We start from the raw sequence: 25,087 nt of genomic DNA, 5'->3' as shown, positions 1-25,087 counted from the left end.
TTATCCACCAATTGATGTGTGCTGCTGTTTTATCAGCTTATTTTTTTGAGCCTCCAGCTAGGATAATGTGCTTGAGGGAAAATTATACCCTACATCAGTGGGTTTGTTACAGCGCGTTGTACATTATTGGTAATTTGAATGCACCCAGATAAAAATAGAAAGGTTAAGTAGTTTTCCAAGTGTTGCTGATGTGAAACAGAAAAACGAGTTGTGTCTGAAGCATACCAGTTTTGAAGTGGGAAAATTTTATTTTTGCATCCTGTTGTCCATGTTCTCTTTCAAGGATGGGACTTGCATATTAGCATGGATTTTCATTTGCTTCTAGAATTCTCCCCCCATGCTCCCCAATCCTTTCCCCTTTTTTCTGACACATTTTTAGGGTTAATGAAGCTTTCCTAGATGTCAGCTTTGGTATATGTATGTATATACAGAAAGTGTTTTTCCCTGAGGCAGGTGGTGGTGTTTCCTGTCAATTAGAATGAATTGCAATAAAATGGTGATCTGCTGTAATGTGGTGGTCCTCTAAATTTTTGTCCTTTGATTTTTCTTCCAGTAGTGTTTAAAAAAATCTGATTTTGCTCATATGTTTTCAGTAGACAGGAAGAATATAGTTTCTGTGGTTGGTGCATTTACACTGTGCATGTATATTATATTGTAAATCTATAATTTTTCCACCTCTTTCCAAAACACCTTAAGGCTATGTAAGACAGAACAATTGGTGCAGAGCAGATTCTAGTGTTGTGAAAGTATCTAGGAAAAATATATAGTAGATTTAAAAAAAAAATCAATCTTCTATGAATGTCCTATTTAAAATCACTGCTGAACATCATTTTTTGTCTTTCACAACTGAAGCCCAATGAGGATTAAAACGTCCTTATCTGTAATTTTCTTATCAGTGACCTTGATTGACAGTTGGTATCACATAATCAGTTGCCTGTTTTTTCTCCCTAATCCTTTCATGATGATTTACATGATCCTTACATACCTCACCTGTAGCTCTGATTCTATCATTCCAGTAGAAAGTTCACAGGGACAAATGCGTGTTCACAGCTTTGGGTCTCTTCATAGATTAAATGTACTTCAGAAACATGTATCACATCTTATTCTAACATTTTATTGGATAGTCCCTTAAGTGCTGAAAGCTTTGTGGTCAGAGTATAGAGAAAAAAATCATGACTGTTTTTAATGGCTGCTGGTTAAAATAAGCAGATTGATGGTGTGACCTTTAAAATTGGAAGGGGGCTGTAGCCAAATCCTCGGCTCAGATCAAAATCTGCAGTTCTAACTTTTTCCAGTTACCAGCCAAATCAATGGACACTGAGGTGTGGGAAAGTTTACTGTCAGATCTGGAATTCAAAGCTGCAGAAGTTTGGGCCTACCACCATTTTTAAATATGAGCTGGTACAATACAGATTATAGGAATTTACCTCACAAGAGAACCCTAGAAAATCTGATATTTTAATATTATTCTTTCTTTATTTGTAAAGTTTATCAAGTACAACTATGTGCTAGTTTTTAATGTTAAAAATATCCTTTGTTTTTGAAAGAGAGTAGCTTTGTTTACTATAAGTTTGCCTGCTTTGTCTTGTTTATTAATAAAATAAAGATATTTAATTTATTGTCCTCTGATTACCTTATCATTCAGCATGGCTTTTTGAAGTTTGTGCTTAAGTTTAGTTCCATGCTTAAGTCTCATTGACACAAATGAGGCTGAAGCAGGTGCTAAGCTATATTTATGTCTAATTCTTGTAAGGTCCTTTGATAAAACACATGGGCGATTTCATGAAATTACTGAGCAAAAATTGTTCACTCATTTATAATTTACTTTGTTGTTAAACTTCTTGCTTTTTCTTTTCATCAGTGTCCTTGTATTATAAGGCAGAATATGCAAGTGCCTGAGGTTAGTCCACCCGGTGCAAAATGTGTACACACCTTGTGATAGGCCTGTTTTAAAGATAAATAATAATAAATGTATCCCAGAAGTTTGGTTGGGTAACTTAGTCAGGGTCCAGTTATTATTTATCATTCCAACTAAACCAATAGTTAGTATTGGTCTATTTCTATCACCAGACACTTGGAAAAAATAATGTGGAGAGAATAATATAGCAGCATTGCTTAGCATCAATAATGAATTTTCCCCAATTGTAAAAGTTTGGAGGTAACGGGGAGTGTAATATGTGAAATGCTCAGATATTAAAAGGGAGGAAGAAACATTCCTTAGAAAGCAGTAAGGTAAAGAAACAGGTATGGGTGATAGGGAACAGTAAATTAAAGATGAGCTTGCAATGTGATATGCTGGCACAAAAGGGAGGATGGGAGAATTTGGGCTGCTTACTTACAGCATCACATCATAGAAAATTATATATAGTACTAACAAGTCCTCACTTATAGTACAATACTGCTTCTAATTCTGGGCAATTCAATATTGGAAGAAGCTGAAAAAAGGCAACTAAAGTAACTCAGTTATGGAGAGAATGATCTCTCTCTCTCTCTCTCATATATGATAAATAGAGGATGTTAACATCTATGATCTTTGTAGAGAATGGACAGCAGGGAGGAAGAGGATTGACAAGGTTCATCTGAAGGAGTATATAACTAGAAGTAACAGGATAATATTAAGAAAAGAACAATGAAGAATGAATATCTGATACATTTGTCAGTAGTCATGATGTTTACTAAATGTATTGTATTAATATGAAATAATGGAAGCCCATTGCTTCGGTCATGTAAAATTGGACCAGACAGTTGTGCACTGACAGGTGGATGGGCTAGACATAAATTACACAGGCTGGGCCCAGTCCAATTTACTGGGTAAAAGTTTGGATTTCCTCAGCTTTCAGTCTCTCTGCTTAGGTTAGTATCCTGCCATTCTCCCCTATACACAAGTCATGGCAATTTTAAAATTCTGAATATAAAAGAATGGTTCATCATTGTTCAGTGCCTTACAATTCTTTGATGGGTTGTAAAGTACAACTCCAAAAAGTATGGATCTGTGGAGGTGGTTACTGAATAAGAAAAATCCAGTTACTGCTATGTAATGCAGGTTTTTAGTCTCTGGAGAGTACAAAGCTGATAGAAAATAGCCTCATTTATCCATGAAGGTCAAACAATTTGAGGTAAGTTCTTGGTAGTAGTAAAGTGGTTACAAGAAATGAGAGTGGCAAAAGCAGCTTTCTAGAATGTATGGCCTGTACAGATCCTATTAGGGGGAAAATGCCTTTGCATAAAACCAGTTTTTTTTCCCCTTTTGTTAAATCTCTCTTAAATATGTTTGGCTTTATACTGATTTAACACACACAAATTACCACCCAAAACTGCAGTCACTTATAACAGTTCAATGGAAACTGACACCTGTCATATGACAAGGCTTCTAATGTTTTTTTAATCCTGACCCATGTCAGGTGACTGGCAACAGGAAAGAAAATTCAGTCTCTTACTAGTAGTCGTGCATGTCTCACCTTTACAAACCTTATGTACATTGATTGAAATCCTGGCCTCATTGAAGTCAAAGATTTCACCTGTATAGCCTAATCTGAAATGCTCCATTTATTTTAGTCCTTAATCATGTCAGTACTTCAATTGACTTCACTGGGACCTCTCATGAAAGTAAGGGTTGCAGGATTAGACCTTGTATCCTATTTGGTTCAAAAGGGTACGTAGTGTAATCAGCTACTATAGATGATTTTATTTCCTAAATTATTAGTTCTCCCCAACTATATTGTTACAGAAAGGGGAAAAGTCACTGTTTATCTGTGTCAGTTTTATTTTTGTATATATAATATTCATTCTAGCTAAGTAGGATTAGTGCATTGGTTAATAGTCACTAGGAAATTGCCCATGTTTAGTAGGACCTATTAACTAAGGAAACATTTCTTTGGGATCATAGTTCTAGTAAACAGCAATATCTGCCTGTAGAATAAAAGAAAAATGATTAACAAAACATGGATAGGAGAGTATAACTGGTCCAAAAATACCTATCAAAGATTGACAGAGTTTTATTTGTTAGGTAAAGCATCTTTATAGTACTTAGCAGAGACACTGATTCATGGTGAATGGAACAGAGGAATTGTCACTTTGGGAATTACAACAGTATTTGTCTGGTTGTCCGGGATTAAACTAGTATACTATTCTCCCCCCCCACCCCTCTCTTACTTCTTGGATTTTTTTATTGTTGTTTTGAAGAACCTTTACTTAACTTTTTTTTTTAAGCAGTGATCACTTATCAAACTTTACCATATCATACTATCAGAAGAAATGTAATATTTCCATGTTAGTCTATGACTACACTAGAAAGCTTATAAGTGACACAGCTGTACCAAGCAGCTGTGCTGCTGGAGGATCTCTCATGTAGCCTCTCTATGCCGACAGGAGAGAGCTCTCCCATTGGCATAATTAAACCACCACCAACAAGCAGTGGTAGCTATGTGGCAGAAGAAGCTCTTCCACTAACAGTGCTGTCCACACCGGTGCTTCTGGTGGTGAAACTTATGGTGTGTGTAATATCCACACCCCTGAGCGACATACGTTTTGCCGACTTAAGTGGTAGTGTAGACATAAGAATACCAGAACAAGATCTGTCTGTCTATATCTTATTCTGGTATTCATATGTCTATATATATCTATATCTATCTTATTCTGGCATTCATATGTCTACATAAGACATAGTTTTAGCATCTCAGATATAAAGGCATGTGAAGTTTTTTGCACTAGATTTTTGTTTGTAATGCTTGCCATGAACTGTGTATTCAGTATGGATGAATTATTTACCAGTTTGTTTATGAATTTCAATTTGCAATAAATTATGTAGAGATGCCATTATGAAGAAATATTTTCCAGAGTATATTTAGCTGCAAAGACCTGTATCTCTTTCTTGATCCACTCTTGGGTCCTCAGACAGGTATCAAACAGGAATACACATTTGTGAAGGTGAAAAAGTAGTTCCATTCAACTACTTCAAGTCTTGTTCCTTAGTTTCCTCTGCATGTAGTTTGCTCCTGATAATTATGTTTCAGAGCTAATATCCTTTTAAGACGAGAGAGTGTTCTTGTACTTCTCAGAGTGTTTTATTAGTTTGGCTGGCTGTGGATTCTGTCAGACATACATCCATCATTCTGAACTATCAAGGTTATATTCACTGCTAGAAGAACTGGGGACTTTTTTTATTTTATTTTATTTTAGATGAAAGCTTAGATCTTATGGTGAATACAACCAAATCTTTGATAAATCCTTAGTTCTGGGATTGATCATGCTGTTCTTGCTTGTCCCAAACCTTCACTGAGTACAAGGATTTCATGATCCTTGTTCTGTGAAATGGCAAACCAAGGGCTGATCTACCACTGTGTTACACCAGTTTAATTTCAATGGAACTCCATAAAATCAGGCTACCAAAATTCTTGGCAATGATATCTACATAAACATCATTCTAATCCATTATCAAAACATTTACAAGCTTCCAGGGATGATATTTTACTGATTAGGAAATAGAAGGATAGTTTTCCCAGCAGGCCTGCAGTTAGTTCATCCAAATCACTTCTTATTTAATTGGTATGTATTTCCTTCAAACAATTGGAAGCTGAAAAATATTTGATTGGGGTGCTGTAGGAATGAATGGCTGTTCCAAAGCAAAGCCTTTCCAAATAAGAATTAAAAAAATCAGTGCATTAGAATTAAAAAAAAAAAAAACTTAGTTTTCAGTGCATTCACATAGTAAAAATCTGTTACCTTTGAGGAACAAACAATCCAAGAGTTACATTTCCTTATGCAAAATGAAAGTATTTTCTTACATTTCTTTTATGAGGAAAATAATGATTATTTGCAATTAAATTTAAACTTTGTTAGTGGATATTGACAGTAGGAATGAAAAGTCTTTTTGCTACCTAAACTAAGTATATACAAGGTGCTACATTAGATTGATTTGATACAACCAATGTTTTCAACCACTGTAAGTGACTGCTTTTCATTTGCATTTTTAAAAATTTTGTCTAATGTTTTTTAGAGATTATTCAATAAGAAAATCAAATGGACTAAAAGCAGTTGTCTTAGACTAGAGAGAGAATTGTAACTTATAAAGGTGTGGCATTCATTTTTCAGTATAGATATATCGGCTCTGATGAGCTTTTCTCTTCCTGTCTGCAGCACATTCTAGAGAGCATGCTTTGCCTACCAAATACAGAGTAGTGCCCAGGGACGGCTCTATGTATTTTGTCGCCTGAAGCACGACAGTGAGGCAGCCTTTGGCTGGTAACGCGGATTTGGCGGCATGCCTGCGGGAGGTCCGCCGGTCCCGCTCCTTCGGCGTACCCGCCGCCGAAGTCGCGGGACCGGCGGACCTCCTGCAGGCATGCCGCCGAAGGCAGCATGACTGCCGCCCTCACAGCGACCAGCAGGCCGCCCCCTGTGGCTTGCTGCCCCAGGCACACACTTGGTGCACTGGTGCCTGGAGCCGCCCCTGGTAGTGCCTACAGGTCCTAACCAAGATCAGGGTTCCATTGTGCTATACACAGCACAGATACACACAGACATCAGGCTCCCTGGCTGGATTACATCTCCCACAACACAGTCATGTGATTCCCTGAGACACCACTGAGAGTAGTAAGTTGAGTCTGCATTGTATTGTTGGAGATGTAGTCCTCCAGGGAACCCAGCCCATTGTAGACAATGGGGGTCCAAATTACAACTCCCAAAAGGCAAGGGCAATATAGTTTACTGTTGACCTGACATGAAAAGAATCATTTTAGGTCAATTCAACAAAATAAAAAAATTCAATTTAAGGAACGTCAGTGTTTCATTTCAATCAAAAATGGCAGAACAGAATGTTTTGACATTTCTGAATAAATTGTTTTTCAGAATTTTTTGTTTTATGAAAAAAAATCAGATTTTCATCCTGTTTCAGGATGAAAGCAATATGGAAATAATGGAATTCCCATAGCATGGAAATTCTGAATTTTGCTCCGCTCTCATGAAGAGTTCCATTTTGAACCTACAAATCCTGGAGCCACACTGGTCCTGGGAGTCATGCCACATACCGATCTCATGTTTTAGATTTCTCAGCTTTTGATAAAGAAGTATTAATCTCTCAGTAAGGATGAGGTGGCCCATCTATCAGTCACAGTCAACTGGTATACACTTGGCAAAGTTCCTAGAATTTTCATAAGATATTCCAGGATGAAATGAAGCCTTCATATCTTGTTCCACAGGATTAGAGAGATTCATTATTAGTGAATAATGTTAATCATACTTTGTGCTTTTTATATTTTACCATCTGCCTTTGAAAAACACTAGGGATGTTATTTCTTTGGTGTCATGCCAGTGGGTGAATCCCAAAGATCACATGAACTTTGAAATACTTTTTGCTTGAGCACTAATGGAAGTACACCTCTCAATTTAGTGGTTTACTGATTAATATTTAATTGAAAGTCAAATAAAAAATTAAACAGGCAGATGATTCAATCATATGCAAAGGAACAACATCCCTGGCTAATGTTGGCTGACAAATGACAAAAGTGGCATTTCCAAGAGTAGGAACAAATATTAATACATAGTGATGGTGCTATGATTAAAAAAAAGTGTGTTTTGCTTAACAGTAGTATTCCTGTGAACATCCCACAGAGAAAAATCCTCTGGCAGACACATTTGACATCCAGCCTTAATACCCTTTGCATTACTAATGAAAACAGTAGGTGGATTCATCAAAGGGAATTGATTTCCTTGTAGTTTCATGAACCACTTTTAAGGACTTGGTCAGAAAAAGAGAGAGAGAGAGAGAAAAACAAACAAAAAATAGCAATGCGCTCTCTGCTATGTAAATGCTGCAAGTTCTTTACATTATGGCTGGTACTGTGATACCCCGTGGTCAAATGCTTTAGACACATACATTCTATAAATAGCATTTCTGTGCCAGTCTGCAAGTAGCAATCTGTCTTTTTAATTATTCTTTTTCATTACTGAACCCAAATTGGTTCATGTCAATGTCTTTGGCTGATATTTCAGCTCAAACACTAACATGCTTTCTGGTGAGATTTCCTGGCTTTCATCCATTCATAGATGAAACCATAAATGGACAGATCCTAAAATGTGCTGATGTCTGCTGTTTCCAAGCAGTGGGAGTTTTGGGGTTCATTACCTTTTGGGATCAGGCATGTTGTGCAGGAATGCACAACTTTTCCTCTCTATTTTACCAACTTTTTTGAATCAAACCTAAACAATGTTTTGAGCTAGTTCCCATTTTATCCAAATCTGGCTACCAGTCCCTCAGGAAAAAATCTGTTAGATACACAGAGAGAGGTATTTTTGAACTTGCTATGTTTTGACGTATCTGTAATTAAATTGATACTGCAATCACTGTTTTGCATTCAACCGTAGCAGCTTGTGTGTGAGAAAATGTAGGATACCTCCTGCCTTCTGAAGATGCAGTTATTACATTTTGAAGGATAAAAGGTCTTTTTTATTCCTTCCAATTTCTCTTTACCTTTGTATTTATTGTGCAACATACACCGCGTTTCCCCATCAAATTTCTATGCCCTGCAGGGGGTGAAAGAATACATGAAGTGCTGTGTCGCAGAATTATCACCACCAGGAATTTCACAATGAGCATGGGGTGGGGAAGAAGAATTCTCATCTAACATTTGACTAATACCTGGATTCTGTGCTGTGGTAATAAAATTCTGATGCTCTGATATTCCGTGGAATTCAAAGGAATGACATGTACTTTTTGCTAGAGGTCCATATTGCATGTTTTAGCTGGTGTTTTAAGCAGTTTCAAAATAGATAATGTAATTGTGGGCAAATAGGAAATATTAAACACTGAAAACATTATCCCCTTGAAATCAATGGCAACACACTCTTTCAGTGGGCCCAGAAGTGATATTAGCTGTATGTGGGCATGGAATTAAGGTTGTCAGACCATGTCAAGATGGGGGGTTAAAAACATTTGGTTCATTCTTTTTCCCTTTGCATAAACTTTGCTGTAACAATTCATTTCTTTGTGACTGGCACGCTGCTTAAAAAAAAAAATCCACTCTGACAGTCAGAGGTCCATCGTTCATTAGTCTGATACCATACTCAAACCTTTTCTGTCATGTGAGAAATATTCAGGGGTATATAGATTAGGCAGTGAACAGGCACTATCCCACTTCAGGCAAAAAAGAAACCTTTAATCTCTGTTAAAACTCTGTGACAAAGTATAATAGCTGGTCTCAACAGCATTTCAACCAAGTTCATTAGACTATGTATAAGGAGAGCAGATTTTAAAGGCTGGCTTAGAAAGTAATCAGTTGGTCTCCCAGATGGTCCAAATGTGACTCTTCAGGAGTATGCATGTTAAAAAGCCTGTATAAGTACAGCCTTTTCTTTATTTGAATGCTTTGTAGCTCTCAGGCCAAAGCTATCAAATGTGTTGGTGAGTCAGCAGTTAGTGCTGAAGGAAAGCAAACTGAAACCTTCCCATTCCTATGAGAGACAGTGCTCATTGTTTTGCCTGAAGCACTCAGGTGCTTTATCTCCTTTCCTGTGTGTGTTTATTTTCCTAGCTGACAAAGCTGCAATGTTTAATTTATTTAAATGTATTCTGGATTGGCAATGAAAATGTTCCTATTCTTTCTCCTCCCTCCCCCATTTTACTTTCCTTGCACTGAAAAATGGTTTATGTAATGGATGAAGGCATAAGTAATAGTATTCAATTAATTTTTATTACTTTGTAGTCCTTCATGGGTTTTTTGTTCTTGTCAGATGAAAGATTGATATAGCAGTATGAACCAGAGCACATACCAGAGGCACATCTAGACTGTTGGACTAATGGCTTACTTATTAATATTCATGAGCCATCTCATTTAGCAGGCGCTCTTGGGACTTGATTAAAGTAAGGAACACTGCTATTGCTGCTGTAGCTGGAAAGAGCCTTATGTATGACACAGCTAGCAGTATCAGTCTTTGGTGTCGGCTGTGACTAACTGCAGCAACGTGCAGACTCTTGTATCTAGTTTTTTTAAATCAAGGACTACATTTGGGAGAATGAAGTTCAAAGGCTCTTTCTGAAGGTTTTAGGTTTGCTCTTCTAACATGTGCTTTGTGTTTTGATCCCAAAGGTCCGGAGGAAGAGATGACCATGTAGATACTACAGCCTGAGTGCAGCATAATGGGAAATGGTGAATGGAATGGAGCTGGTCTGCAGCCTTGAAAGCAGCCATCCTATGGACTATTTCCTGGTCAGGGACACTTCAATCATCAGAGGCATTCTCCACTGACTTCACTGAACACCCACTGGATTCTTCTTAATCCCTTAGGTTGGAATTTGAGTTTCCTCCCTTGCAATTTTGAAGCAATTTTAAAATTCCATCTAGTATACAGAGTGGAACAATACAATCAGCAACAATGGGTGACATGACAAACAGCGATTTCTATACCAAGAACCAAAGAAACGAGGCCAACCATGCAGGAGAGTTTGGGTGCTCGCTGGAGGAGCTGCGCTCCCTCATGGAACTCAGAGGAACAGAAGCAGTAGTAAAAATTAAGGAGACGTATGGGGACACAGAGGGCCTCTGCAGGCATTTAAAGACATCACCAACAGAAGGTAAATGCATTTCCCTTTCTTCGTTTGAGTTGGGTTGTGCAGGGTGGTGAGATTCATATAAAGGACCTCCACCTAAAGTAAATGGTGGAGGGGATAATCTTGCTTCCCTTCTGAACTAGGATTCATACAGCGCTTCTGTTATTCCCAACAATGACAATATACCACTACAAAGGAAAAACACCTCTGAAAGGGGAAATGAAGAAAGACCTAGACAACCTGCTTGTCAAATATGGCTTCTTGTTACAGCTTGTGTGTGCGTGTGTAAAAATAGGGCTGTATATTCAAGTTGTGAATGTGCTAATTACATTTGAAATAGCAGACAAATAATTAGATGAGAAATTCAGCTCCAATTTTATAGCAAAAGGAAATTGCATTCTGAGGATGCTCTAACTTGTGTATGGTTTTTTTGGGAGTAAGAGGAGAATTACTTTGAAGGAATTGTTATGCTATATGGTTATCTAGTGGTATGAAAAGAACTTTTAGGTTCTGGATATTAGATTAGTCAATAGAGTAATATACAGTATATATTTTCTTATAATTAACCTTGACTTCTGGTAATACCATAGATAATTTTGCTTAGGTTACTATTTGACTATGAGTATTTGCTTTTTCTATTGGTAATTGCAACAGTGGGCCTTCCTCCATTTAATAAGCTGTGTCATAATCATTCAATAGTCAATTCTCATAAATTGCTCATAGCATTTAACACTAACTGTATTTTCATATCTAAAAGAGACAGGAACACATTAGATTAATAACACTGTCTTTGAATCTATAATATTCATTGTCTTTGTCTTCTCTTGTAATGCCACCAAGACCCACTCATTCATTTTAATGTTTTCCCCCCTTTTTCAGAGAGGTAGAAGTGTTAGTTTAATATTTGATTCTTTTTTTTAAGTAACCTTTTAAAATTAGTCATTTAGACATGAGTAAGGAACTAATTACTGAAATTCCTGAAGTATTAGTTTAGTGATAAGCCTGTCACTTTATTATAATATCATGTAATGTGATATTGTAAGCTTACATAAGGAAAAGAGTCCTCAGGAAATAGATATGTGTTTGTCTTAAATAAATTCTTCATAGCCCTACACATACTGCTTTTCAGTTACCTATTATCAGAATTGGTCAAGTGTTGGCACTATGGTAAAGATTTAGTCCACTTAATAATGATTTACTAAGCAAAACTACCAAAAAATGAGCAACAAGTTCTAGGAGTACCAGAACCTTCACATATCATGATGTAATGTAGGAGAAACAATGAAACAGGAATATTGTGGAGAAGATTTTGGTGTAGTACAGTATGTGCTAATATACAAATATGGCAATACCTCTGAGATACATAACTCAGTACACCCGTTAAATATTTGTGGAACTTTATGGACCAGATTCGCAGTTTGAGTAAGTCAGCAGAACATCATGGACTTCAAGGGAGCTTTGTCAATTTAACCAGCTGAAAGCTAGCCTAATGTGTTCGTCGATGGAATTGTTAATTGCTTTTCCTGCACAGTCTGAAACACAAAAGGAACATTATTCCTTAAACCCAAACAGACTGCATGGATCCAAGTAATATGGTATGCTGACTCCACTACTAATCTGTAGGTGATACTTCATATAAAATAACTTTTCCCAAGCCCTCAATTTTGATCTTTATTTTTAAACTCATGGCTTGGAAGCATGTCTTTTTAGGTGGGAATATTACTGACTGATTGTATACTATATTGAAATATTTATTTAATACATGCAGAGAGGGCTTTGTATACTGGGAATCTATCTAGTTGGAGATAAAAGTCAAACTTCAAAGGGATAGTGATAGGTTAAACTTTAAATATATTTTTAAAAATAGAGCCTCATCCATTCTACTAAAATTTACTTGTATCCCTCTTCACTGTCATTTGCATTCAACACTATTACTATGACATTCTATAGGATCTTCTTTTGCTATGGAATGAAGGAAACAATCAAAATGGAGTTTGTTCATATAGACATGAGTTTCACATGCACCTAGGGTGACCAGATAGCAAGTGTGAAAAATGGGGAGGGGGGGTAATAGGCACCTATGTAAGAAAAAGCCCCAAATATCGGGACTGACCCTATAAAATCTGGTCACCCTACATGCACCCAGAATAGTAATAGGATTGAGAGCCCAGAAAATTGCCAAGATGGTTGTGTACATTTTCAAAGGGTAAAATCACCCCATCCCATGGAGTTTTCTTTCTTGCAATGAGTAACAAGTTATGCCACGGATCCCTTGAGGGCCATCTATACGGAAGCATGTGGCTCTGCAGCCAAAAGATTCAGCCAGCCTATCTTCAGTGACACCATGCTGCTTGAGCTTCCTCTACTAGCAGCCCCTCCCCCCAACCCCAGAATCCCCAAAGAACATTTTTACATTGCCTAAAGCTGCAGATTCCCTGCAGGGCTTGTGAGGGAGGGACACAGTATGCATGACCCCAGGCCACTTCCTCTCCATTAAAAGATCCATGAACTTTGGTTGGTGAGAATCCTGTGCATGGCTACATGCGAGCTCTGGTGGTTACTCTCCATGCACAGATCTATGGAGCAAGTACCACCTCACTATTACAACACTGAATTTATTTTCATGGAGTATTGAGTAAGTGTAAGAGCTGACAGAAAATTTTCACCTGAAAGCTGACACTTGACATTTCACCATATTAAAATGTATCTGACCTGAGTCCATTTGCCTGCATGAAATCATATTAGGAAGGTTATAAGGTGTAATTAGTGAAGAATTTTGTCTGCCACACCTTTCCCATATTAATATTTGATTTAGTGCCTACACACTGCTAGGAAGAGCCACTTAAACTCAAAGTGGCTGTTTAAGGTCTGGTTTAAAGCCTTTGAAACGATGGCATCTAAGTTAGACAATGCAAATATAACTCAACCCTTGTTGATACTGTTGTACATACCCTTTCTTGTGCTTTTTGAATTCTGGTTATTAAATATCTAACCTCATCTATTAATGCTAAAATAGAGTTTGACAGAGCATACTGATTAATATAGTAAGATTTGCCAAGTGAACATATAATATAGTTTGTCAGTAACATGTCTTCTTTATACTCTTCTTTACATTTTCATTGATCTTGTGTTTAACTGTAGATGTGTTTTGTCCTTGTTCTCATTATTCTTAAGGAATTTATTGAAATAAAGTATGGTTTTGTTGTATTGGAAAGCTACTATTTAGGCTTTTTTCAAAAACCCTATGAAAACACTTTCTGTGGGGAAAATACAAATATGTCCCTGCTTGAGATCAAATTAATTTTCATTAGAATATTTTAAATAGATTTTCATAAATGGTGTTTCAAAAATCAAGGAGCACCCAGCTATCTGTCGGTGTACAAGACACCATTTGAACCAGGTGAACAGCTCTGTGTTGATAGTTGTATAACTTTCCATGGAATTTGAGTCTGTGAGGCCGCCTCAAGCGTAATGATACCTTATGCAGGAGGAAAGACTGCTGTTACCATGCACTGAGTTAGCTGGAAGAATATCAAATGTATTCCTTCCAGAAATTAATATGTAAATATATTTAATCTATCATTTTAGGTAGGGTGCGTTAATATAAGTTATGCAAGACATTTTTTCTTCAGAGAACAGCAAAACTATCCATTCCTTTTAAATAATAATTACTATATTAATTATTTAAGTGAGAAATCATGTGAGACAGTTTTTCAGAGGTAAGATCCTGAAATGTAAAAGCAAATGTGTCTTTAATACTGATGCGTGTGTTACCTTGTTCACTTCTACATCCATCTAGAGAAGCAGCTGTTGCCTTGGTAATATCTGTGCTGTCATGTCTGAAGCAGCACCTCCAAGAGATGTTACATTTTAGTGATGGTGTTACAGCACCAGAGAATAAGCTTGTCGGCTGCTGTAAAGTAATTATCTGATGTATCAGGCTTTTAGAAATGGGGCTGGTGCAAACTGAACCCATTTAAGACCCTAACTTTAAAGACTGAGTCAATGGCATCTGGATTTTAATCCCCTCTGGATTTAATAATCAAAAGTAAAATCACCCCATTTTCTAGCAGCATCTCTTCTGTAAAAAGACTATGATAAGCAGAAAGAATCAATGTGCATTTTAACCATATATTCATTTTCAGAAGCTAGCTTTCGTGTTATGGTAACTATCCTCTTGCTAAGGTAAAATGTAATGTTTATCTTGCACCTCCCTCCCCACTGTTTTTGTTTTCAAATGGGTAGTTGTTATACAGCAGATATAAATTGACAGTGGCTGCTGAACAAGTGTGGGTTCATTTCATTTTTAGTTATGACAATCCAATAAAGCCTTACATAATTTTATTAAAATATTCAAACAGAATCACTAAGGAGCAAAAACCAACAGCGTAATAAAATGGACCAATTATTTGGTGCCACAAAACAGGAGAGAGAAACAAACAAAGCTAGCAAAGCCGGAACAGAGACTTACGGTATATAACCAGTGGAGACACTCCAGCCTGTTTCTGTTAAACTATGGTCACATGAGTTTTCCATCAGTTCTAAATCCTTTCAAATGTACTGTGAATAATTTAGATGTTAGAACAGTAACGTAAGTTAAAGTATTTAAATAAAAATTATTTTAATACAGAAGTTTACTATTGAACCAGACTGACTTACAAAAGTTTAAAAACTTCAAACTAAGAAATAAGTGGAAGCTAGACATTTGTACAGCAATTGAAATTGCCACAGAGTGGGAAGGAATGCTCCTAGAAATGCATTGATGCAAAATTTAGAAAAATATAAGGCAACAGTGGAAGAGAAGGAGATAACTGTAACAAGGTTAGCATAAAAAACCAGAAGATACATTATACAACAGAGTCAAGAAAACAATGAAGTATTTGAATGAGCACTATGTGTACCGTTCTGGTTTTTAGTGTCAGGGAAACAAATGTTGTCTGCTAAGAAATTTTTGTGGTGAAATCTGACACACCATAAATGGTGAGAAAAACAGAGCAAATGGAAGATTATGAAAGGGAAGAAATTAGTAATTCATAGGCTGAGTTTTAATTGTGCCTGTTTTTTGTTTGAATTGGCTGAAAGTTTAACAGTTTCTATGCAAGATTGTAGATTTTTTAACATCAAGATTAATGTAAAAGTCTACTGGATATGTAAACTTTTGAGGACCATTTTACACAGCTGTTCTAGATTAATTTTAAGTACTAGGTGACTTTCTGCAAATTGTGATATTTTAATTAAAATACTTGCTCCAGAACCCAAGAGCAGCATCGCAAACACAGTGAAAGATATGCCCAAGCATGTTTTCTTTACAGATTGCTGTACTAATTAACTCATTCCTTTCTTTTGTGTTTTCAGTAAAACATTATTTCATGCCTATTTGCCAACACACATGCAGCATTCAGACTTGATGTTCATATCCAACCCCTGATTTGTGTATGTACATACATGTATCTAAAAGAAAAGCAGGGTTTTAAACAATGAAAGCTATTTTCTTTTGCTGCCAAAGCCCTTCCCGGCTAGCATAGGTAGGTAAAGTCTGATCCTGCATGTGTCCTAGCCTTTTGACATATTAAACTTTTATTTTCTCAGACAAGTAGAGAAAGAGACTAACTTTTAAGTATGTTTAACTTTGTTCACATTATCATACGCAGTATGTAGGAACTTTTTGTGCCTAAATAGAGAACATTTTCATATTTTTCCTTCATATTTTTCTGTGACCACTTTAATAGATAAACTGATTGCCCTGCCCTGCACCTCCAATTATAATAAACCATCTTCTAACAGTCTCTTTAGGCCCCTACTCCTAGTCCACCTAAGAAAGAAGTTGCACTTTGCATCCTGTCCAGAAGATTTTAAAAGTCTGAGCTCTAGTGTAGCAAGTGGGGGAAAGCACGTTCCCAAGTCAACCGGACCTCATGGAGGATGTCCTGCCAGCAGTGCTTCTAAACAGAGGGAACTCCAATTTGAGCATTTCTGCTCATCAGAACTGAAGTATTCATGCCCATTTATGGCTCCTGCTTTTCCTTGTTCAGATGCCGCACAGAACCCAAGGGTAGGATTCACTGGGGCACATAGTCATTTAACTACCACTGGAGATGACTAACTGCAACATTTAGACCCCACTTGCATTCACAGAACACCTGCTCATCTGCCACCTAACCTTGTAAGCGCCTAAAGTTCCTGGATTCCTAAGTTTCCTCTGTTAAAGTCCCCTAGATGCCTAACTTTTGGCAGCTGGGCATGCACACTGAGTCCTGACACTGCCCAACAGTTTGGCACCTAAGTCGCTCCTAAGCCCCAGTGAGATTCACAAACTAGGAGTCGTCCCCCCTCCCCCCCATGCTGCTTTCGGAGCCCAATTTGGTGGGAGTGCTCAGAGCACATCTAAACCAATACAACACCCTGCTTATAATCTTTAGCTTAGTGGTTAGAGCATTCATCCAGTATGTGGGAGGCCAGGGTTCAGTTCCTCCCTCTGCCTGCTTTGTGGTGCAGGGAGTTGAATTTGAGTATCCTATCTCCCCAGACAGTGCCCAAACCACAGGGCAATAGGATTTTTGGGGCGGGGAAGGAGTGTCACTCAATCTCTCCTGTTGAAACTGTTCCACTGTGTAAAATAGATAAATATTCATTGGGCCAGATAGAGGATTAGAATGACTTTATAGACCTCTCACCTAGGAGGTGGGAGACTGAGGTTCCAGTCTTCCTGTTCCAATGAATGTTTAATTATCTATACACAGTGGAACAGCTGAGTGTTGGGTGCTGAAGCCCCCTTTGTGAATACTACCCCAAGTCTATTGGAATTGTCTGGGCATTTAACACACAGTTATCCAAAACTAAATTAAGTTCCTTTGAAAATCCCTAACATCCTTCAGTGTGAAAATGGAGCTGAATTCATTGGGAACATAGGGGCCAATGCTCTCCTATGTAGATTACTGCTGCCTACAGGTTATTGTGTCAGAGGGTGAAAAGTTTGACCCCAAAACCCACAGTAGGTGCTGGAAGCAAGAACCATCTGCTTGGGTGCCCTGTTTTTTTTTTTTTTTTTTTCTGCAACCGGACTTTTCACAGCCACCTTTTGAACTCCTGGCAATATAGGCCTGATCTCTGCTGACATGGACTCTCCTGCTGGGTTCTACCTTGCAAAAGTTGAACCCCTGTAAGATAATATTGACCCAGGCAGCATTAATTTGTGCTAGGTATCCCTATGGGATTGTGGGTGGAAATGATGCAGTGTATAGCATCCATTTTTCCAGCCCTGCTACCTCCAGAAGGAGGCAAGAGAAAAGGGTAGAGGAGTATACAGTGGAGTTGCCACTTATCCTGCTGTACCTTCCTAGCCTAGATCATTGCATTGTACCCCCCTTCCATTCATCACACTGGAAAGGAGAAATCAGACTATTACTGTTCATCTGGCTCTTCCCACATGCATTCTATGGAGAAACTTTGTATCTGACCCAAGGCAATATTGGGAAAGAAGTGTCAGAGTAGATTTTTCATGACATCTGATAACAGTTAAAGAAATGCTCAGGAAGAAGACTATGCATAGGTAACTTACATAGTGCATGCTGTTTAGAATACACAGATGGTAGCCCTGGGATAGGAGTATACAGCATTTGTGGGAGTAGTGCTCAGAGTTGGTAATAATACATGTATTTGATGCTGCTCAGAATCCCAGTCAGTCCATTTCTTTAATCTGTGGGGCAAATTATACCCCAATATACATGCTTTCAACTTCCATTGACCATTAGCGCTTGCTTAAATTTATGATTGGGGCTAAGTGGGTGGAACCTATGACATTTCGCTCAAGGACACTCCCTGCTTAGGGTTTGGCACCGTTAGTAACATCTGTAGGAGCTTTACAGTAACTGCGACTGCTTCACTGGAGATGTAAAACCTGAGTTTAAAGACTCAGCACATCTCGAGTGTATTTTGTGCAAATTAAAACATCTCAAGCTGTGCTATACTTGCCACTTGCCCCAGTGACCCTTTTCCCAGGCAGTGTTAACACCTCTAGTGGGACAGAACATTTTAAAATTGCAGTATGAGAAATATTACACCTAACACACACAAATAACAGCAGAAGAAAATTAACTTCTATAAAGCCCATGTAAACCATTTCAATATTGTTTCCAGAAACTAAATCCATCTCTTAGCTCAGCATCAGCAGTAACCTGATTCAAAAAGATTGGCTTTTCCAGGAGTTCAAAGAATACAAGTACATCTTCACACAGAAATAGGGAACACAGCAGGAAACCAACAGGACATAGTTACAATTCATTGTTTACACTTGTCTCTACTTCCTAAATAGCCCAGTCTTAACTGATAATGATGTGTTGTCTAGGATGAGTCTCATGGGGTTGCTTTTATGTGTAAAGTCTCAGGCCAGTCTGTCAGCACATACTATCTTATTTCAGTCTCACATATTCTTGGGAGGCTAATGACTGGCAATTTTCTTGATCTAGACTAGGGAGATTGCATCATATTGCAAAGGAGCTGATATATTGTGTGTATCCCACTGTTCTTAGCAAGCACCAGAACAGAGCCCTCCCAACTGGACATAAAAAAATTCTGAGAAACCCTCATGCCTGCTATTTTCTCACCCACTGTTTATTCTCCGATCAATCCCTTCTGGATTTCAGCATGGCATTTTCTCTGGTCAGACCTTTGGCTTTGGTATCTGAGAAGTTCAAAATTAGAGGTCGCTCCACTGGTCACCATTAGTTGTGAGCCCAGTCACTGAAATGTATATTCTGTCCCAGAGCCCACTGCCTCATGGGACAGCAAATTTGATTAATAACTGAAACCACTATCTCTCAACCTCATAGCCTGTTGAAGCTCTTGTATGTGTTGATGTGTGAAGGATGGATAGCTGCTGATGCATTTTGCATAACCAGTAGGGATTTGAATAAGAAAGTGTATTTCAACATTGAATTTCTATCCTTTGGCATTATTTAAAAGCAGGGTCACAAATATTCAACTGCAGCAGGCTGAATTAGTATTTGAAAATTCCCATAAAGTGGAATTTAATTACAGATTGAACTGAAATCTATAGACTCATTGTAAATACCTCACGATGCCAATCAACTGGAGGTCTATGCTAGCAATCTAGTTCCTAATTTGGAGTTAGGAAGTGAGAGGGTATTTTTGGCTTCTATCTCTAGCTCAGGTACAAGCTTGTTTTCTCTCCCAGTTCCTCCAAAAAAAAAAAAGGCATCACAGTGATACATTTAAAATATGTATAAAGTTGGCGAGATTAGCATTTGTAAAATGGTATTTGACATCTAGTGTTCTTTTGTTGATGTGATAAGTGGATTTCTCTGAGTCATGCAGCATGAATACATTTATGACCCACATAAATTAGCTATTGTCCCCCCATATAAATTATTTTTTTACATAGGTATTAGAACACTGGATATGATAGGAACTGAGTTATCATGCATCCAAAGCGGCAAAATTTCTACCAGTGAGGAATTAGTACCTGTCCACCACACATTTCAAATTGTGACCACATTATTATGATTAATCATGTTTATTATTGTAGTTCCTAAGGGCCAGCCAGCAGAGGGGCCCAATTGTGGTAGGTACTGTACAGAGAGCAATAGACAGTGCCTACCCTGAAGAGCTATAGTCTAAACAGGCAAGACAGACACAAGGTCAGGGAAGGAGGTGGACATACAAGCAGACTGAAAAATGTGGTGGTGACAAATGCTGTGTTAGTTCTATTATTTTTGGTGGTGTGTGGAGAGGGGCCTGGGTGTAGTTGGGAGTAGATCAGCTAAATGGAAAGAAAAGGGAAGGCAAGAGGTAAAGGGGATGGGGCAGGGGAGGAGTGGGTACAAGGGGCAGGTTTGGAATGAAGCTGAGATGAAGAGATGTTGGGGGGGGGGGGGTTGGAGCAAACACCCAGTCAGCACAGGGCAGAGTAAGTCCAGTCAAAACTGGATAGTTCTCTCCATGTCCGGAGGTCCTTGCTTTGGCTGCTTCTGCTCCTACTGGATACAAAGTTGCTGGTTTCTCGCTGTTGGTTATCCTCCAATGCCACATGGTGGAGGGGGAAGGGAAGGAGCCACTCAGGTTTAGTTTGCTCAGAATAGGGGGGTTTCTTCCCTGCACAGCTTTGGGTACAGGGGGTGAATCCAGGCCATGCACTCTTGTCTAGATGAGAGATTAGCACCTAGAATGATGTAGGTTTATAGGGTAGGATTTATCCAACGGTCTTACACTGACCCTCTTATGTCATTGGTCTACAATACCAATCATATATTGACAAGATGAGATCTGCATTTCTAATGATTTGGCGGGGTATGTGAATGCATTCTTGTCAGTTGTAGGTATTTTCTTTATCTTGATATACTTGTATTATTTAGCTAGTAGAAAGAACACGTTCTTTCAGGCTACCCAAACATGCGCATCTCAGCTGAATGGCTTTTTTTTTTTTTTTTTTTTCAAAGTGATAAGATTTGATTGCTCATTTTGTGTCTGTTTTCGGCATGTCATGCCATTTGCTGACTGACTTTGGCTTTGCTCGCTTTGCTGTAGGAAACTAAACAAATAGTGCAAGGTGCACTTTCTCCATGGGGCTTTTAAAGTAAATATAAGCCAGCTCACCTGCTAGCTTGACATTTGAAATTATCTACTAAAAGGTTCTGTTTAGAATTGGGTATTACTTTAAATGAAATTTGGGTAAAGGAGAAAACTAGCAAGTGTCTCCTTGCTTGTTACATGAGACAATGTCAGAAGTTCTTTGAGGCTAGTGTTAATTTATTCATGTAATTATTCAGGCTGATTTTTCCCACTCACTGATTGTCTTACCTGCTCCTGATCTGTCTTATGCATGGGCAGTGTGCTCTGAATTGAAGATATTATTAAGGAAACTGAGTCACGGTTCCTTTTAGAGCAAATTATCTATGTTAGCTACTGCTTCTGTGTTTAAAAATAAGGTAATTTCAAGCAACTTTAATAGGACATGTATGGTAGGTAGCATGAATGTGAGACAATATTTCAAAAATGTTTCTAAAGATTGTATTTGTTGCATTAATTGTTGAGCTTTGGCAGTGAGCTCAGCACTGTAATACATGCCATAGTTCATCACTGCCCTGTTTTTTCATAGAAAGAATGCTGGTAGTATCTGATGACTTTCTCTTGTTTTATGTCTGTCTACTTTGATGAATCCATGTACGTTAAATATATGCAGACAACGCTGACCCTAGACACATCAGATTCTCTGCTACTTTTCATCTTGTGTAGACATGTAGATTTGTGCAAAATGATTATTAGGTAGATGTAGAATTTTACACCCATTTTGCACAGGTCTAAATGACTACACAATCTGTAAATCAGTAGATAATCAGGCCCAGCAAACTATGGTGGTGGTCTCCTTATAGTTTTTAGCTTAGTGGTTCGGACACTGGGATGTGGGATACCCAGGTTAAATTCCCCCATCTGATGTGGAGCATGGATTTGAACTTGGTCTCGCATATTGCAGGAGAGCACTCTAGTCACCAGTCTATGGGATATTCTGGTGAGGGTCTCTCTCAATCTGGCCTGTGGAATCTGTTCTGCTTTGTATAAATAATTAGAACAGGGACTTGAACTTGGTCCCCCTTTCCCAAAGCGAGTGCCCTAACCACCGGTTTGATAGCATCATTCTCGTTTTATCTCTGGATAAATGACTGTTCCTTGCCATTATAAATGGCTATGAATATATATAAATAATAAACCATAAATCCAGTGTCTTTATAAGACCATGATTTTTAGCATCTAGAAAAGTTCTGAATTTAAGCTCCCTGGCTCGTCTTTTGAAAGTGCTTTGCAGGTTTCCTTTGAGGATGAGGACTGATAGGTCAGATATGAAGTGACCGCTTTGTGAAAAGCGTTCACCCAGAGGTATTGCGGTGTTTTGTCTTTTATAATTTTCCTGTGTGAATTCATTCAAGAGCGTAGTGATAGTCTGGGTTCACCCACATAGTTGTTGTTTGGGGCATTTAGTGCACACTGAAAATCATGGGCTTAACAAGGAAACTGGAATGTATTACAACAATATGTAACCCAGTAACCCCCATTTTTGTCCTGTGACTGCAGGGGTGTTAATGGGCCACTTGACTTTGAATGGTCCCTTAGAAGACATGGTAACTGCTTATGCTAAACTATCTGTTCCATCTTGTATTTAGACACAAAGTTCAGACCTGAGGAAGAGGTTTGTGTAGCTCAAAAGCTTGTGTCTCTCACCAACAGGAGTTGGTCCACCAGAAGATCTGTTTGTAAGTGCAGACCTAGAGAGGAAAGGCCAGGCAATTTCTATATGACTACATCTTCGAGGGATGCTCTGCCTTCAGGGTTTCCACAAAGTCTCAAGCAGAACCCACAGGGAGTGGGGGAGGTAGAGCTTTCTCTTGCGCAGCTCCCCACTGAGAGGTGCAGCTTTACCTGTGGTATAAAATTTGGCCTAACTTGTGTAAGAGCTTATCGGTTTTCACTGATGCCATTGAAACAATCTGAAATAGTTTGTTAAACAGAAATTGCTAAGTTACCAATGTGACTGAGGGGGAAAAAAAAGAACCTCTCTCCAGAAACCCGTTGCCTTGTCCTTGCCTCAGGGCCAGCAAAATAGTATAGATTCTCCCATCCTTATTAGCAGCTCTAACTCAGAAGTCCATCCAAACTGTGGCTACATTAGCTGCATTGTGTGTCTCTGTTGTATCATAGGAATAGGTGGTTAGATACTGCTGCTGCTGCTTCTCTAATAATAGAATTTTTAAATTTACCAGCTCTTTCTTCCACTTCTCTCATATGAAACTCTCTTAAAAAGTGCAGAAGCTTTTTTTCCCCCCTATCAGTCGGAAGTCTGAGTCATTGGCTGTAGGTGCTGCTGTTACAAATCATAAGGTCCTGAGACCCAGAGGCAGTGCCATTCCTATGATTGTGCCTTTTGCACTGTACTCTGACTCCTCCCTCTCCTAACCTCGGAAGGTACAGTCTTTGCTAATCTCAGTGCAGTTAAGTGTAGTTCCTGTGCACAGCCAGCAAGAGAGGAGGAACACAAGAGAGCTAACCAAACTGAGCTAACAGTCTGAGAGCTGCCTCAATTCTTCATCCACCTAGTATGTCCGGCCTGCCTGCATCGAACTTCTTGGCTTGGACTCCCTCATATGAGAAATTGTCTCTCCAGCTACTAAAGACCAAACACCACTGATCTGTGTTCTATGTGGCATTAATGTAGTGGAGACAGTTGTATGTCCACAATGTTGTAGATTGGAAAATTAAAGCTTAAATATCAGATTTTGTTCATAAGACTTCGGATGGACTCCCTTCTAGGCAATTCAGTTAGTTCTGCAGTTTAATCAAGTTTTTTTTTAAATGTACTCTGTTTTCCTTCTAATTTAGAATCATTTCCACAAGTTAGCATTTGGGGTGGCAGATGGAGTGTCATGAATTTGCCTGTGGTTGCCCCATTTACTCCTTATCCAGGGCATAAGTTCTGAAATTTAAAGGAATGATGATGACTTTTAGAGCTGTTGTTTTATAATTGTATTGCACTCTGAAGTAGTATTGCTGCAATGCTAGCTGCTAAAGAAACTGAAAGCAGCTGCAATGTATTCTACTTTGTCAGGAGACTCACCACTGTGGCATATCTCAGCATGGCTGGTGAATGTTACCCAATTTGGCATCCTTCATCCTGTGATGATAGCCCTAACGAGGATAGCTTGAACACTGATCATCTGACTGATTTTCAATGTACAAGAATATATTGCAGCAAATGAGGTTTAACTTCTTGACTTTTAGCCTTTGACACTTTTCTTTGTCTAACCAAAAATCACTTCTACTGGCGAGTGACTTATTTAGAAAGGTAAAAAGTGAAACCAGCACTGAAGAGGGGAAAGTGGTTTATTTGCATTTTTTGCAAACCCACAGAAGTCAGAATTCTTCACTTTCACTCTGTGACATTTATTGAGTAATTCCAATTACTGCATTTTTATATGTAATCCTTTAAAAAAAAAAAAAAAAAAAAAGGCAAGCCACAACTACTGGATAAGGTTAGAAAATTATTCACGTGCTGAGGTGTGCTTACAGTGGGTGACCTGCTCTTTTTGTACACACCTCGTATGGTGACGATGAAGTACAGAATCCTTTGTTCTATTGTTTTCTTAACCCAGTGAGTTTGAGCAGTTGCGTTCATCAGGTGCAAGGACGTTTTGACACAATTGACCTTTTCTCTTATTTCATCATGTACATGGACCTGACTGAGGAACAGTGTGCCTAGCTCTTGAGTTCCAAGCAAATAACTTTCAGGTTCAAGTTAAAAACACATTGAAGGACAGGCAGAAGACAAGGTGCTAGTGGATTCTAGTTTTATCAGTACATCAAATGGTCTAAATTTCTCCAAGAGCTTCAAAATAGGATTTAATCTGAATTCTACACTACTGTTTCCAGATTAATTTAGGGAGGGATTAAAGAATCATCTGGTGTTTTGTTTCTACAATGAGGTTTTCCTAGATAAATGACAAATTAACTGGAATGCAAAACTTAATGCTAATGGGCTTC

General features: G+C 38.3%; 1 protein-coding gene across 8 annotated transcripts in view; it reads left to right on the top strand.

Moving 5' to 3' along the window:
* The window catches only part of ATP2B2 (ATPase plasma membrane Ca2+ transporting 2), a 541,726-nt gene that overhangs the window by 194,804 nt on the left and 321,835 nt on the right, over window positions 1-25,087 (top strand). For all 8 annotated transcript variants that reach the window (XM_034775811.1, XM_034775816.1, XM_034775812.1 and 5 more), the window contains one exon: window positions 10,083-10,567. In XM_034775811.1, the coding sequence (XP_034631702.1) occupies window positions 10,369-10,567 (199 nt within the window). In that variant the 5' untranslated portion in view covers window positions 10,083-10,368. The remainder of the gene's footprint in view (window positions 1-10,082; window positions 10,568-25,087) is intronic.

Source organism: Trachemys scripta, chromosome 7, assembly GCF_013100865.1.
Source record: "Trachemys scripta elegans isolate TJP31775 chromosome 7, CAS_Tse_1.0, whole genome shotgun sequence".
NCBI lineage: Eukaryota > Metazoa > Chordata > Testudines > Emydidae > Trachemys > Trachemys scripta.
Note: the sequence above shows the minus strand (reverse complement) of the source record. Positions and strands in the feature narration are given on the sequence as shown.